The 13,981-nt window shown below is 41.8% G+C and overlaps 1 protein-coding gene across 1 annotated transcript in view; it reads left to right on the forward strand.

The window, feature by feature from the left end:
- Positions 1–13,981, forward strand: part of LOC122800247 (coiled-coil domain-containing protein 157-like) — a 257,664-nt gene that overhangs the window by 61,081 nt on the left and 182,602 nt on the right. Inside the window, exon 4 of the mRNA XM_044069738.1 lies at positions 12,639–12,778. Coding sequence (XP_043925673.1) covers positions 12,639–12,778 — 140 coding nt within the window. The remainder of the gene's footprint in view (positions 1–12,638; positions 12,779–13,981) is intronic.

A 13,981-nucleotide genomic window follows, 5' to 3' on the forward strand; every position in this document is an offset into this window, starting at 1 on the left:
GCATCCCAACCCAATGCCAAATGCAGCAACTTATTTTCCCTCATTCTTGCACCAGGAGAACATTCCTGAGATGCTTTTATCCAGAAGTGTCCCAGGATTCCTTTATACTGTGTCCCCCATTTTTCTAAAGTTCATTCAAAATGCCAGGCAGAGCAAATTAAACGTGTTTTATTGACAAGTGTGGATGTTCAACAAACACATGCCTTACTGGCATATGGGTAGTAGTGCCCTACAGTCTACCACAGCACAGAGCTCCATCCACTACCTCTCTGTGGGTGTGGTGGACCAATCACCTGTCAGTACAGGGACTGCCTTTCAGACTCACAGACAAGACCTTTTCAGTTTTCTAGTGTAATAAGATACGGATCTCTTAGAAGACTGTTCCCTTTCTATGGATATTTCAGCTGCTGAGCTCTGATAAAAAAAAGTTGGTGTGTTTTATTTCTTCCCTCTGCTTTTTATATCAGTGCTTGATTAGTGCATTCTTCTGTTTTTTTTATTAGAAATTTTGTATCTGCTTCTGTTTTTACTTTGATTAGCACAAGTAAGTCCTATGCTGTTGAATAAAATTTTATTTAGAAGTTTTGACAGGAAAGCTTGCTGATATTGCAATTTTGTTCCCTTTGGGGTTATGATTATTTGAGGTGATTCAGCAGGATTACAGCATTTTATTCCTTTAAATCATGATTTTGGTGTCATTTTCAGTGTTAACATTTCTGACAGGGATTGTTCATCAGTTTATGATTTATTTCTTGTCTAATACTATTTTAGGCTGTATCCATTCATTTTGACTGAAACTAGCCTTTTTTTACAACAGTAGGGGAACTTTGTGCATGCATTTTGCACTTGGAACCATGTTCCTGAAACTGTCATTGTATTCAGTGCCATTTTTAAAATAGTAACACTCCAGAAATAAACTTCAGATGGCTTTTGGCACCATTTTGTATAGTAAACATTATTGACATAAATTGTTCATCAGTTTATGGCTTATTTCTTGTCTAATTCTCTTTTAGACTGTATCCATTCATCTGAATTGAAACTATTTTTTTTACATAATCAGTGGACCTTTATGCATGCATTTTGTACTTGGACCTGTGTTACTGAAACAACTACCATTTTATTTAGTGCAGTGTCTAGACTGCTGTTTAGAAGTTGAATAGTGGGATATGTCCATTTTATATTGGGCTAACTGTGCAGCTAGTATTTGGAATTGATCTTGGCTATTTTTTGTCCCTTGACTTGACAGACTCAGGTATGGTGCCCCCCCCCCCTCCAGCCAACTATCCTTTGTGCACCTAAAAAACATAGAAATAAGTCAAGAAATATAGGTTCGTAGGTGTCTACTAGGCTAATGGCCCTGGAGCCATTACAAGCCTAGCCCATAGAAGTGCCCTGGCATTATGCCACCTGACATTAGTTCCCATTGCCTCTATCAAGTAGAGCCACTTCAGTGATCCCCGGGGTGATTTCTATTTCCCATCCACTCATCAAGATTTCTCTTGAAGAAGGCCAGTGAGGTGCTCTGCTTGACATGTATGGGAAGTCTATTCCACAGCTTGGGCAGTCTCTGGGTTATGAACCTGTCCCTCCAGCATGTTCTGTTGATGGTGGTAATGAGGTTGATGTCTCTGGAGCATGTGGTGCATTGGGATTTCTTTAGATGTAGCATTTTTAACAAAGCTGGGTCAGCCATGGCTTTATAAGTCAAGCACAGATCGCCTCTTAGTAGACAATATGAGACGGAGAATAGCTGGAGAGTTTTGTCAGTGTAGGACATGTGTTTAAGGCGTAGGATCCTCTTCATGAGGTAGTTTTGTGGCCTTTCCAGCTGTTGCATGCGTCTAGTGAGGTACATGCCAAATGGGACATTATTCTCGATAACTGGCCTAATGAGGGAAGAGCAGAGAGAGAAATTATGACCTCTTTCTTCCTGGATGAAAAACCCTTGTGTAGCGCACCCACAGGTGTAGCTGAAGTAGATATGGGTTCCTTCCTACCTGACTCTGGTGACACACCTTCTTTAGGCCCAACAACCCAAGGTGGCAAGTGATAACATATTTTATTCTAGGTGACACTTTAGTTTTAAAGGGCAATAGCACAACAACAAACACATTATTTCAACAGTGCACCAGTTAGCAGTAAGGCAGAGTGAGATATGCATGCAATGAAACCATACAATGTTAAGTTGTCAATCTCGCCTTCATTCTTGCTTGATGGGTTCGGAGCCGATCCCTCGGCTCCGACTCGGCACTTGCTAAGCTCGAGAGTCACTTTTACCAGCTCGAGGCAGCCCCATATCCCATGATGCAAGGCGGTAAGTACCCAGATCTCGTTTGCCGCTTCGCTTATGAGGTCCTCCTTTTGCCAGCTCCTGGTAAGTGATTACTTTTCGCTATTTTAGCCCCTTTTAAACTTAAAAACACCCCTTATTGTTAGTTTTTATTTAGTTTTAATCTGTTTCTGACAGAAATTTGTCTGTTTCTTATTATTTTTTTAGTCAGACTTTACCCATCCCATCCCCCCCCCTGTTAGGGTGTGTGTGTGTGTTGGTACTTATACCTTTTTGGTATATTTAAAATTAAAGGCTTTGACTGGTGTGTGTGTTTTGTGTGACACCATGTCAAAAGAAAGGGTCTCAGGCTTTAAGAAGTGTGACTCGTGCTGTCAGAAGATGTCTCTGTACCCCCATCCCCGATAGCCACTGTCACCACGGATGCCTCCCTGATCGGGTGGGGGGGTCATTATCAGGGCAGGATGGTTCACGGGACGTGGCAGCCGTTCGAGTACCATCTGCACATAAATGTCCTGGAGATAAGAGCAGTGCTTTTAACGTTGCAAGCCCTCAACGACTTTCTTCCCGTAGGGACAATTGCAGTCCACACAGACAACATGTCTGTAGTTTGGTATATCAACAAACAGGGCGGAACCAAATCCTACCCCTTGTGTCGAGAAGCGCTCAGACTATGGCAATGGGCGATCTCCTCTCATCGGTTTCTGGTAGCAACGCATATCCCTGGGAAAACCAACATTGTAGCGGACAGATTGAGCAGAGCTATTCTCATGCCTCACGAGTGGTCTCTCAAGCAATCTATAGTGGAAGAGATATTTCTGGAATGGGGTCGCCCATGTTGCGATCTTTTGCTACTCCCCAAAACAGCAAATGTCCAGACTTCTTCTGTCTCTTCCTCTACCAGGCCATCCCCAGAGACGCTCTGACCCAGGATTGGCCCCAGGGACTTCTTTATGCCTTCCCTCCATTTCCTCTGATCCCTCAAGTTATCCAGAAAGCTACCTTTTGAGAGCCAAATTGATTCTCATTGCCCCTTACTGGCCTCGACAAGTTTGGTTCCCGTTCCTCCATCATCACCTTTTGGTGCAGCCGTGGCATCTGGACCCAGTGCCAGATCTTCTGATTCACCAATCGGGTCAGCTGCACCGGTCTATCCCTTCTCTCAACCTCACAGCATGGTTGCTCCACTTCCTTCCTTAGCCAGGCTTCCTTTGATCTCTAATCCAGTTAGAGACATCATAGTAGTTGCTAAAATCCTCTACCAGGAGGATTTATACAAGCAAATGGAACGTTTCTCTTATTGGGCTAAGGCCAAGAATATTGATCCTTTCACTGCCCCTATTCAGGCAGTCCTGGACTTCTTAGCAGAGATTTTTCATGCAGGCTCCTCTTCTTCCACAGTCAGAGTTCAATTGGCTGCTATCTCCAACTTTCATGTCGGGTAGCAGATCATAATATTATGTCCCATAGGCTCTGCAGGGCCTTCTTGAAAGGAATTTTCCTACTAAAGCCTCCAGTCAGGAATCCTCCTCCTCAGTGGGATCTAAATTTAGTGCTGACATCCTTGATTCTTCCCCTTCGAGCCAGCTGTTTCTTGTTCCCTGAAATTTCTTTCTTGGAAAACTTTATTCCTAGTGGCTATTACATCGGCCAGGAGGGTGTCTGAACTTCATGCTCTATCGGTTCGACCCCCCTATTTGGTTTTTCACAAAGACAGGGTATCTTTGAGAACTAATCCGACCTTTCTACCTAAGGTCGCTTCAAAGACCAATTTGAATCAATCCATTGATCTCCTGTATTTTTCCCAAACTATTCAGACAGAGCTGAACAAAACTACTACATTATCTTGATGTCCACCGTCAACTTAGATATTATTTGGACAGAACAAAAAGTTTAGAAAATCTGATCAACTTTTTGTTTCCTATGCGGATAATAAAAAAGGCCTTCCTGTTTCTAAAGTGACCTTGTCCAGATGGCTTTCTTCGGTCATCTCTGAAATTTATCTGCTCAGGGGAAAACAGCTGTGCTCAAAACCTAAAGCACATTCAACTAGGAGCTTAGCTACTTCTACAGCCTTTCAAGCTAGACTTCCTTTAGACACTATTTGTGCAGCGGCCACTTGGGCCACTCCTCACACTTTTGTTTCCCATTACAAATTGGACTTGGCCTCCAGGGACAGAGCCAGTTTTGGTTCTACAGTCCTCAAGAGTCTGTTCCATTGAGCCACCCAGGATAGAGGTGCTAGGGACGCGGTCCCATCAAGCAAGAATGAAGGCGAGATTGACAACTTAACATTAAGAAGTTATGTACCTACCATAACGTTCCATGTTAGTTGTCTTCTCTCGCCTTCTTTCTTGCGACCCTCCCTCCTTCCCCCTGGCCTGGACAGACCTTGTTATAAGAAATTATTATGCTGAAGACCATTCAGACCTGGTCCTTCTTCCATCTGTAAGTTTTCTTCTTCCTTGGGAAGTATTTTATGCTTGGTGCTATTGCCCTTTGTCATCAAACGAGATCTGGGTACTTACCGCCTTGCATCATGGGATATGGGGCTGCCTCGAGCTGGTAAAAGTGACTCTCGAGCTTAGCAAGTGCCGAGTCGGAGCCAAGGGATCGGCTCCGAACCCATCAAGCAAGAAAGAAGGCGAGAGAAGACAACTAACATGGAACGTTATGGTAGGTACATAACTTCTTATTTACCCCCTTCCCCAGAACTCAGCAGAAAAGATCTTGACATTCAAACATGCACACAAAGGCAATATCAATGAGCAGTAAAGCTTTTATAATGCAGCGACACAAACATGGAAAAAATGCAATGTCATTGATGGAAAAAAAGGTTATATTACAACAGTACAGATATGAAAAAGATGCAGTGTCATTGAGCAGTAAAGATTCTTGAAGGCGGCAGTACTAACATGAGAAAAATGCAATGTCACTGAACAATAAAGATTTATAATGCAACAAAACAAATATGAGAAAATGCAATGTCATTTAGAATAAAGAGTCTTTAATGCAACAGTACTAACATGAGCAAAATGCAATGTCACTGAACAATAAAGATTTATAATGCAACAATACAAATATGAGAAAATGCAATGTCATTTAGCAATAAGTGTCATTAAGCCAACAGTACTAATACCCTCTATCCCCTAGATCAATCTAAACAGACCAACTATGAGACACTATATTGGAGCCTGTTCACTGGCCACTGACTACTTACAGTCCTACTGCCAGCATGATGGGGCCCAAGGTTAGAGCTCATATGGATCGCAGCTATTTGTAATCCAGAAAGCGTTTAGGGGGGAATCCACAATCTTATTAAAAGTATAAAAAAATGATGGCCAAAAGCCTCTCACCACTCCTTTGAGAATATCTCAATGACCAGGCACCGCAGTTCCTCCAACGAGAAAAATGGAAAATCACCCGCCAGAACTCTGGTAATCATCAATGGCATCTCTGCGTTAGGCCCAAGGGAACTCCTTTTCTTGCTGAATTTTATGCAGGTGTAGAACTACTGGTTTCAGAACTTCTCTCCTGAATCCACAAAATACCATCATCCAGGATTTCAGCAAGAGACAGACACAAACTGCTACCTCACTTCTCTGTCCCAAAATGCTAGAAGAAAAAAAAATCCAGTCTTGCTGCAAGGCCCTTTTTCCTTCAGCTAGTCTTTCAGTCTTCCATCCTTCTGCTAGTGTTCCAGTCTCCTCTCTTTCACTTTCAAAATTCTTTTATATTCCTGAAAAGGAGCTCTACCTTGTGGTATAATGTAAAACTGCAGTCTATTACTTTTACAATGAAATACAGTGGGAGCCACGCTTGGTAATGAGATGTGCCACATAGAAGGACTTTCTGACCACAGTGGCAATGTGGCGGTCAAAGGAGAGGTTGCTGTCAACCTGTGTCTCCAGATCGCCTTCAGTGTTCAGTGGGCTCCCATCGATGTGGTAATTAGTGGGAACTGAGATTTTCTCAAAGGGGATGACAGCGCATTTTTTTGGCATTAAGCTTAAGGTCATGGTTTTGACACCAGTCATTGGTCTCAGTGAGGCCTTTCTGTAGGATTTCTACATCACTTGGGGAGTTAATAATGGCTCCCAGCTTGCAGTCATCTGTGAACTTGGTCAGCCAGAGTCCCTCCGTGTTGGCCTGGACTTCTGAAAAGTAGATGCCAAATAGGAGAGGACCCAGGACCATTTCCTGTGGGACTCCACTCGTGACTGGTCAGCAGTCTGATTTGGAGCCCGCTACTTTCAAACTGTGGGTTCTATCTGTGAGCCAATTTGCAACCCACCTAGTGATATAGGGGTTGATGCCTAGTTTGGTGAGTTTGTCAATAATTCCTGAGTGGGGAATGGTATCAAAGGCCTTGACCAGATCGAGGTAGGCTGTATGAACTGCCTTGCCCTCATCCACAGCTCTGGTGACTGACTCAAAGAAGTCAACCAGGTTGAGCAGGCATGATCTACCTTTCACAAAACCAAATAGTGTGGGATCTAAAGTTTGGAGATTCCCTATATCCTTGTTAAACCTTGAAAATGGATGTTTTATTTTAATCATTACTGGATATCCAATGATGTTTCGTATTTGAATTTCATCACAGTATTTAAACAGCATTTGAATCACATGAAATTATCTGAAGAAGTGTTCTATACGAAAATGCAGAATTGTATTGACAGTGTTAATAAACTATTTTGAAAAGTTTATATCGTTCCTCAGCGCTCCATCTCTCATTCGGTTGCTTGTTTGGACTGAATAGTTCTCTAGTTTTTCTTGGTGTTTGCCATATTGTGCCAATATTAGTTGTACCTGAAGTATTTCAGATGTGTTATGCTGGGATACTAGTCTGGAAGTGGGCATATTCTTTATGAATATGGAGACCCTACCACCTTTGAAGCTTTGGTCCATGTTCTGGGGCTGAAAGGTGTGTAAAGAGTTATAGCCTGGTAGCATAGGAGTGCTTTCTGCTGCTTTAAACCAGGTCTCCGTTACAGCACAAATGTCAATGTTCTCCATTTTGAGGAGTGCTTCAGCCAAGTGCATCTTAAGATTTAGACTTCTAGTGTTGAGCAGCATGACCCTCAGATTGCATTAATGTATAGCTGTTACGGTGGTAATTTGGTTTTTAGAACATTGCCTAAAAAAAGCACTGTAGGGGTGACAAGAGCCTAAGGCATTATCCGGAAACCCAGGGGTGACAGATACAGGCCGTCTCTGGCAAAGCATCGAGGTCTGTCAGTCATGTCATCCCAAGCAGATACTGGATCCCCTTAGAATGACACCAGAAACTTAGCCAATTGTTGAAGTCACTCATTTTTGCTTGTACTGCGGTATCATTTTGTGCGATGGTAGGATGCTGCTCAGGGCTAGGGTCATACCTGCCTGAGCCACATAATCCTAGAGCCCCTCCATGTCTCTTTTCATGTAGTCCAAGGAGGTGCATCTCAGGTCATTCACACCCACATGGACAGTGACAGAGTCATACTTGTACTTGTTGTGGAGTGACCTGAGTGTGTGTGTTATGTGTCGGATTCTGGCACCTGATAGATCTCTGACTGTTACTTTCTCCTTATTCAACCTAGTGAGTGGGACATCAGTGTGCCTCACTATCGAGTCACCTATGATTAGTGTATTAGGCAAGCTGTTTTGCCTTAGGGGCTTAGGTTGAGGGGCACACTGTGTAGGTGAGCTATGTGTCTTGTGGTTTGTGCTGTGTTGTGGTGGTCGGGTGTGTTTCTGCCTTGGAGGTCTCTGCTGTTTGGGTAGATTTCTATTGAGAGCCTCCACAAAGGTGGGTGTATGGTTTGTGTTTTTATGTGAGAGCTGTGATGATGGGTTCTCTGGAGGGCTATGTGGTGTGGTGCAGGTGCTGACCTTCTCCTCTTGAGCTGTTCTGGTCTTGGCTTGAGAGTGCATGGCTTCCAATTTGAATATATAAGTGCATCTCTCACAAGTCTGAGTGTTGGGAGGTAAGAGGAGAGGGTTGTCTGTGTACAGGAACAGTTGCTACACTGCCTCAGAATGCCCAAGTTCACCAGGTTAATAGGAGAAAGCACAGGGAACTGACCTTTAGACATGTCAGGAGGGATGGTCATTATTACGAAGTAATGGAGCTGTTTCCTTACATATTCCTTTTACAGGAAAAATGTCACTCAGGGTATCTGAATCTGTACAGAGCACTTCCAAACGCTTGAGGGGGAAACTAATATGTAGACCCTGAAAATTTAGGCAGATATTCTGAAGTTAGGAAGAAATCAAGCAGTAATTACTGAAAAATAAAAATTAGCTTGTCAAGAATGATGGAAAGAGGGGAGTCGCATGAATGGCTACTGCCTAACTTCTACTAATACTGGTCTCAGCACAGCTTCACTCTGTTGGGATACAATACTCCTTTGCTTCTTCTATCACCAGAAGCAAAATGTTAGCACCATTCCCAAGAAATGAAGATCCACAGTCTTGTCCCAGATGATGCAAGGTTCTGCTGGCTTGTAGCCTTTTTCTGATAGATGCCTCGAATAGCAACCAGACCAATCAGGTACGTTAAGCACAGACACTCACTCTCCAAACAGAAAGAGTCAGGAATCAATGCACTCTGCTCCTACTCTCGCCAGGATCAGAATATAAGCACAGATTCTAAGATGTCATCTATAAAGCAGTTATTAAGCTTTCAGGTGATCAGCAGTTTCCAGGAAATAATGTAACTGCACTCCTTCTCTCACCAGGAGAAAACAGAAGCACTAATCCCAAGATGACTACTGAGAGGCAGCATGTGGGCTCCAATAACTGGTGGTCTTACAATAGATGCTAAAAGGTAAGAAGAAAAAAACACTGCAGTGCGCACTAGAGGAGTTAGATGTGAAAGTAGGTAACGTGAGTTTTACCTGTCTAAAAAGTTAAGTTTTAGTGGAGAGTCGCTATTTTTTAAACAGCAAGAGAGATTGAAATTGGTGGTCACTTTTGTTTTCTGGTACAATGGAATACAGTAGGATGGCCAATAAATTTAAATAGTTGAAGGGGAGTGATTTCACAAAATGATAATTTTGTGCTTACTCACACCAGCCAGTAAAAGCAGAGAGGAAATGAGATATATGGTCAAATTAACATAAGGGGCAGGCAACTAGAAAGACAATGGTGTTTAAGAACACAACAGTAACTGGGTGAGAGGATGGGAAAAATTTCTGTCTGACTCACATGAGACAGAGCTGTGGTCTCTTTTCAAGTTTTAATATGCAGTTAAAAGCAGAATACAAGTAAAATACAGTGTAAAGAAAACAAATCACAGTATACAGAATAGAAAAAGGCAATAAAGTAATACAAAATACAACAAATAAAAAGCAAACTAACCTTTCCCTCACAGCAAACTGTAGCAGAATCTGTGTGAACCTTTCCAGTATAGCCTCAGCCTATGGCTTGTGACTCCACAATAGCCTTAGTCAGGCTAGCAGACCACTTGCCTTCTTTTACCTCCATGTCCCCTTTTGTGGTGCTAGTACCAAAATTATGCATGGCAAAAGGGTCAGACACATCTTCCAGTGCTGTACCATTGCCTGGTTCAGGTACAGAAGAATCAAACTGTTTAGGTGCAAAGGAAGGCAAGGGTGGAGAATCTGTTGCCAGTGTTGATACTTCTTCATCAGAGATTTCCCCACTAGTGTAGTGCATGCTAAAAAGAGACAGTAGACCCACCATGTTGCAGGGCAGCATTCTTTGACTATGTTTCCATCTGAGATGGTAACTATGACCAGATCCATTGTTCAGGCAGTTGATTATGGGGTACAGACCTTGGTTATTTTACCACAGCACTCCTACCCCCAGTCAACTACACAGAGATCCTGCTTTTGAAGAAGATCTGAAATCTAAGATTTTGGAAGTGTCAGAGTTTGATCAGTCAGTCTTGTCTGCGGTCAAGCAGGTTCAGAAACCCAGACAAATGTTTTCTTTTTCCCAAAGTCTGGCTAGATTTAGATACATATTCCATTGGGAGCAATCATCAGCTGCCCCAAAATCAACAGGGTATATGATCTTTTGGAGGATGAGGCCCCAGACATGGTGATATTTCCTGTGATCCCAGCACTGGAAGATGTTTTTAAGAATGTTTACAATGCTTTGCTGAACGAGTCTTTGCCAAAAAAGTGTTTAAGAAATTCAGGGTGTGCTGGACCATGCCTGGTCTCCAAGTCACTGTGCCTGCAGACCTTGCTTCTGTGTCCCCAGTGACCTTTTCCAATAAAAAGACTGTGTCTTTATCAAACCCAGTACCTTCAGATAATCTAGACAAGTGGCTAGATTCTCAGGGAAAGAAGCTCTCAGGCCAGCATGGCATCTTTTAAGGTGTTTGAACTACCAGTGTTTTATGTGGAAGTTTGTGTTAAGGTGTATGTATAGTTTAGACAAATTTGCTGCATTGTTAACTGCTAAGCAAAAGGCATGTGTCAAATATATTGTTTCCAATGTTTCTCAAGTGTTTAAATGTGCTTTAAGGGGTATGAAAATGACCCCTTAAGGACATCAAGTGTTTCAGCTATATAGCTTCTGAATGTCCATGACTTTTTACTTTTTCTTTTTAAGTCTTTATCCCATGGTCCTCTATTACAGAAGGTTTAAGGTATCACACAATGAAAACTCTAGCTTGGCTAGGTTTTTCTTGTAGTTTTTACTAATTGGTTTGCCTATGTGACATTTTCTCTCTTTGATTTGAATGTTATTTGGGATATTTTGCAGACACCTTAATGGTTATGGACATCAGCTGGGTTTAAAGACCCTATGTTTCTAAAGTAAAGCCAAACAGTCCACTTATACTGTGCTGATAAGTTCATCAGGCTGAAACATGCATGTCCACAGCCAGTGAGGTTTGGCTTTATTGTCCAGAATGTATCCATAAAGACTTAAAAAGAAAAAGTAAAAAGTCATGGGCATTCAGAAGCTATGTAGCTGAAACACTTGATGTACTTAAGGGCTCATTTGCATATATCCCATGGGCCTCTGTTACTTCTTTGCTTTGGCATGATATCCCATCATTTTACCACTGTCATTACAGTCAGACTCTAACAAAGATAATGCTGTCTAACTACCTTCCAGCAATTAAATGCTTATGAGTCAGTAATGCAAATAATGTTTGACTACCTTTCACTGATTAAGTGCATAGAAGTTAGAAAATAGAGTTGACATAGACATGGTGTTTATTCTTTTTGTGAGTAAGTAAACACCTCTGTGTTTACTGGAATCCTGTCTTTGGCTTTACTAAACTGTGTTTAGGCTTGGACCTAGGTTGTTTCCCTCTGGTGAGTGAGTTGAACAGTTATTCCACTGGAACAGTGACAACAACTCTTGGAGGCAGAAGTACACTGGCATCTTAGCATACTAATGCTTATATTTGTGCATGAGTGTATGAATTTGTGGTCAGGCAGCCAATTCTGCTGTTGCATATTTCACCTTTGTAGTGTGGGGGGTGGCACACAGGATAATACCAGGATGAGAGGATTGATCTTCCTTTCACTCTACCTATCCATAACATTGTGTTACATGGTCAGTTTGAGCAAGGCTGGTGGTCCTGACCTATGGATACTGCTACATGTGGTAGATTGTGGAGTTAAGAAGGGGCATTGGAAGTCAGTTGGTAGTTCACAAATGTTGATAAAGAAAAAATGTTATCACATTAAAATAAAAACAATAGTTGCGTATGATTCTCAGTCAAAATGTAAAAGAACTGATTGCTAAAGATATTTGCTTAGATGTCCACTGTACAGTTGTGGTCTTTAGTAAATCAGTCTAAATATCTTGGATTTGCAGCCTGTTTTGTTAATATGTAGACTAGATTGTCAGTCCATTGTTAGTGTTGGGCAGTTCATTTACTGTATACAGACAATGAGATTACAGTTATTGTGTCCATTTCTCATGGAGTGCTACTGTAAACATGCTACGCTTGTCACTGTAAAGTTGTAAAACAGATATTTTCTTTTATGAGAATCTGTCTTCAGTGTGTACCCCACAATAGTGATGTAAACCAATTATGCATTCCTTACTGAAATATGAGATGAATAATGCACTCCATTCTAGTTCTGTAGGCAATTTATTGTACATGTGTTTGGTACATACCAGATGCATTTACTTTGTTTAATGAATATATTCCTTTTCAATAATGTGTAGTAGTTAATTCACATCTTACTAATAGTATTTGATATGCTATGTGTGGCACCTTAGAATGTGGTTATAATTACTGAATGCAACAGGACTAATGTGGCTGGGGTGGAGTACCATTTTCCCTGTAATACCTTGACTGAAAATATGCATATAATTGAAAAAAGGATCAACTATTCATTGAAATGATAAAAAAATGTACTTCATACAGGTACAGGTGACATTGTTGTAGACATGGAAAAACAACTGCAGGCCAACAGCATCCGTATTAGCATCCTTGAGGAGGAGAATGCAAGACTTAGAAAGTCACTGTCCAAACTGAAGCAAACAGCCCAGCAGGGCAACTTAAAGGTAAGTGTCAGAAATATTGAGTCATATGAGTGAGAACTGTGAGAGAAACATTCACTTCCTGGCACTGCACCTCATATCTCTTTTGGGGACTTCTGTTTACATAGTGCTGTCAGCATCTCCTTTTTGGAAGAGTGAGATCTGATACAGTGAGTCTTGATGCTTTGCAAATTAGACTGTCATTATTACAAAAGATGGTGAATTTTGAGCCTCATTTTTCACATTTTAAATTGCTTTTGTTGGGGGGGGGGTGCCTTCCTTTGTCCCCCTCTACCCCTCCTACTTACATACACAAACTCAAAGATCAAAGTACCTCGGAGTAGAGGGAATTTGTTTTGAGTCTGAGATATTACATTCTCAGAATTTGCATATATATCCCCCTTATTTAGCTTATTATTATTATTTTTTTTAATTATATTATTTAACTACCATATAGGCAGCAATCTACTTAACACTGAATGTGTGATAAGAGACCTTGGGACCGAGGTGGACAGTAATCTCTCCTTTGATAGTCACATCGCCACAGTAGTCAGGAAGTCCTTCTACGTGGCACACCTCATCATAAAAGGGTTCTCATCCAGGAAAAAAGAGGTCATTGTTCCCCTCTACTCGACACTCATTAGACCCATTATAGAGTACAACGCCCCTTTTGGAATGTACCTCACAAGACATTGCAGCAGCTGGAAAGGCCACAGAAGTACCTCACAAAGAGGATTACTGGCTTCAAACAAATGCCCTACACTGACCGTCTAAAAAAACTCCAGCTTTACTCCGTAGCATATCGCCTACTCCGAGGTGATCTCTGCCTAACATATAAAGCTATGTCAAACCCAGAGCTGTTGGACATGCTACACCTAAAGAAATCCCAATCCCTCTGAGCTACACACTTTAGGGACCTAAACCTTGTCACCACAATAAACAGAACATGCTGGAGGGATAAATTCCTGTCCCAGAGACTTCCCATACACTGGAACAGGCCTATGTCAAGCAAAGTTCTTCATTAGCACTCTTCAGGAAAAATCTTGATGAGTGGATGGGAAATAGGAAATACACCCAGGGGATCACTTCTGTGTCTCTGCTTGACAGTGGCACAGGAAAATAACTTTCTTGGGTGGCGTAAGCCAGGGAACCTTGTTGGTTAGGCTGACGTAGGCCCTTGGGCCGATAGCCTAGTACCTGACTATGAACTATGAACCTATTTGTATA

Source organism: Protopterus annectens, chromosome 4.part0, assembly GCF_019279795.1.
Source record: "Protopterus annectens isolate FY-2018-M chromosome 4.part0, PAN1.0, whole genome shotgun sequence".
NCBI classification, from domain to species: domain Eukaryota; kingdom Metazoa; phylum Chordata; order Ceratodontiformes; family Protopteridae; genus Protopterus; species Protopterus annectens.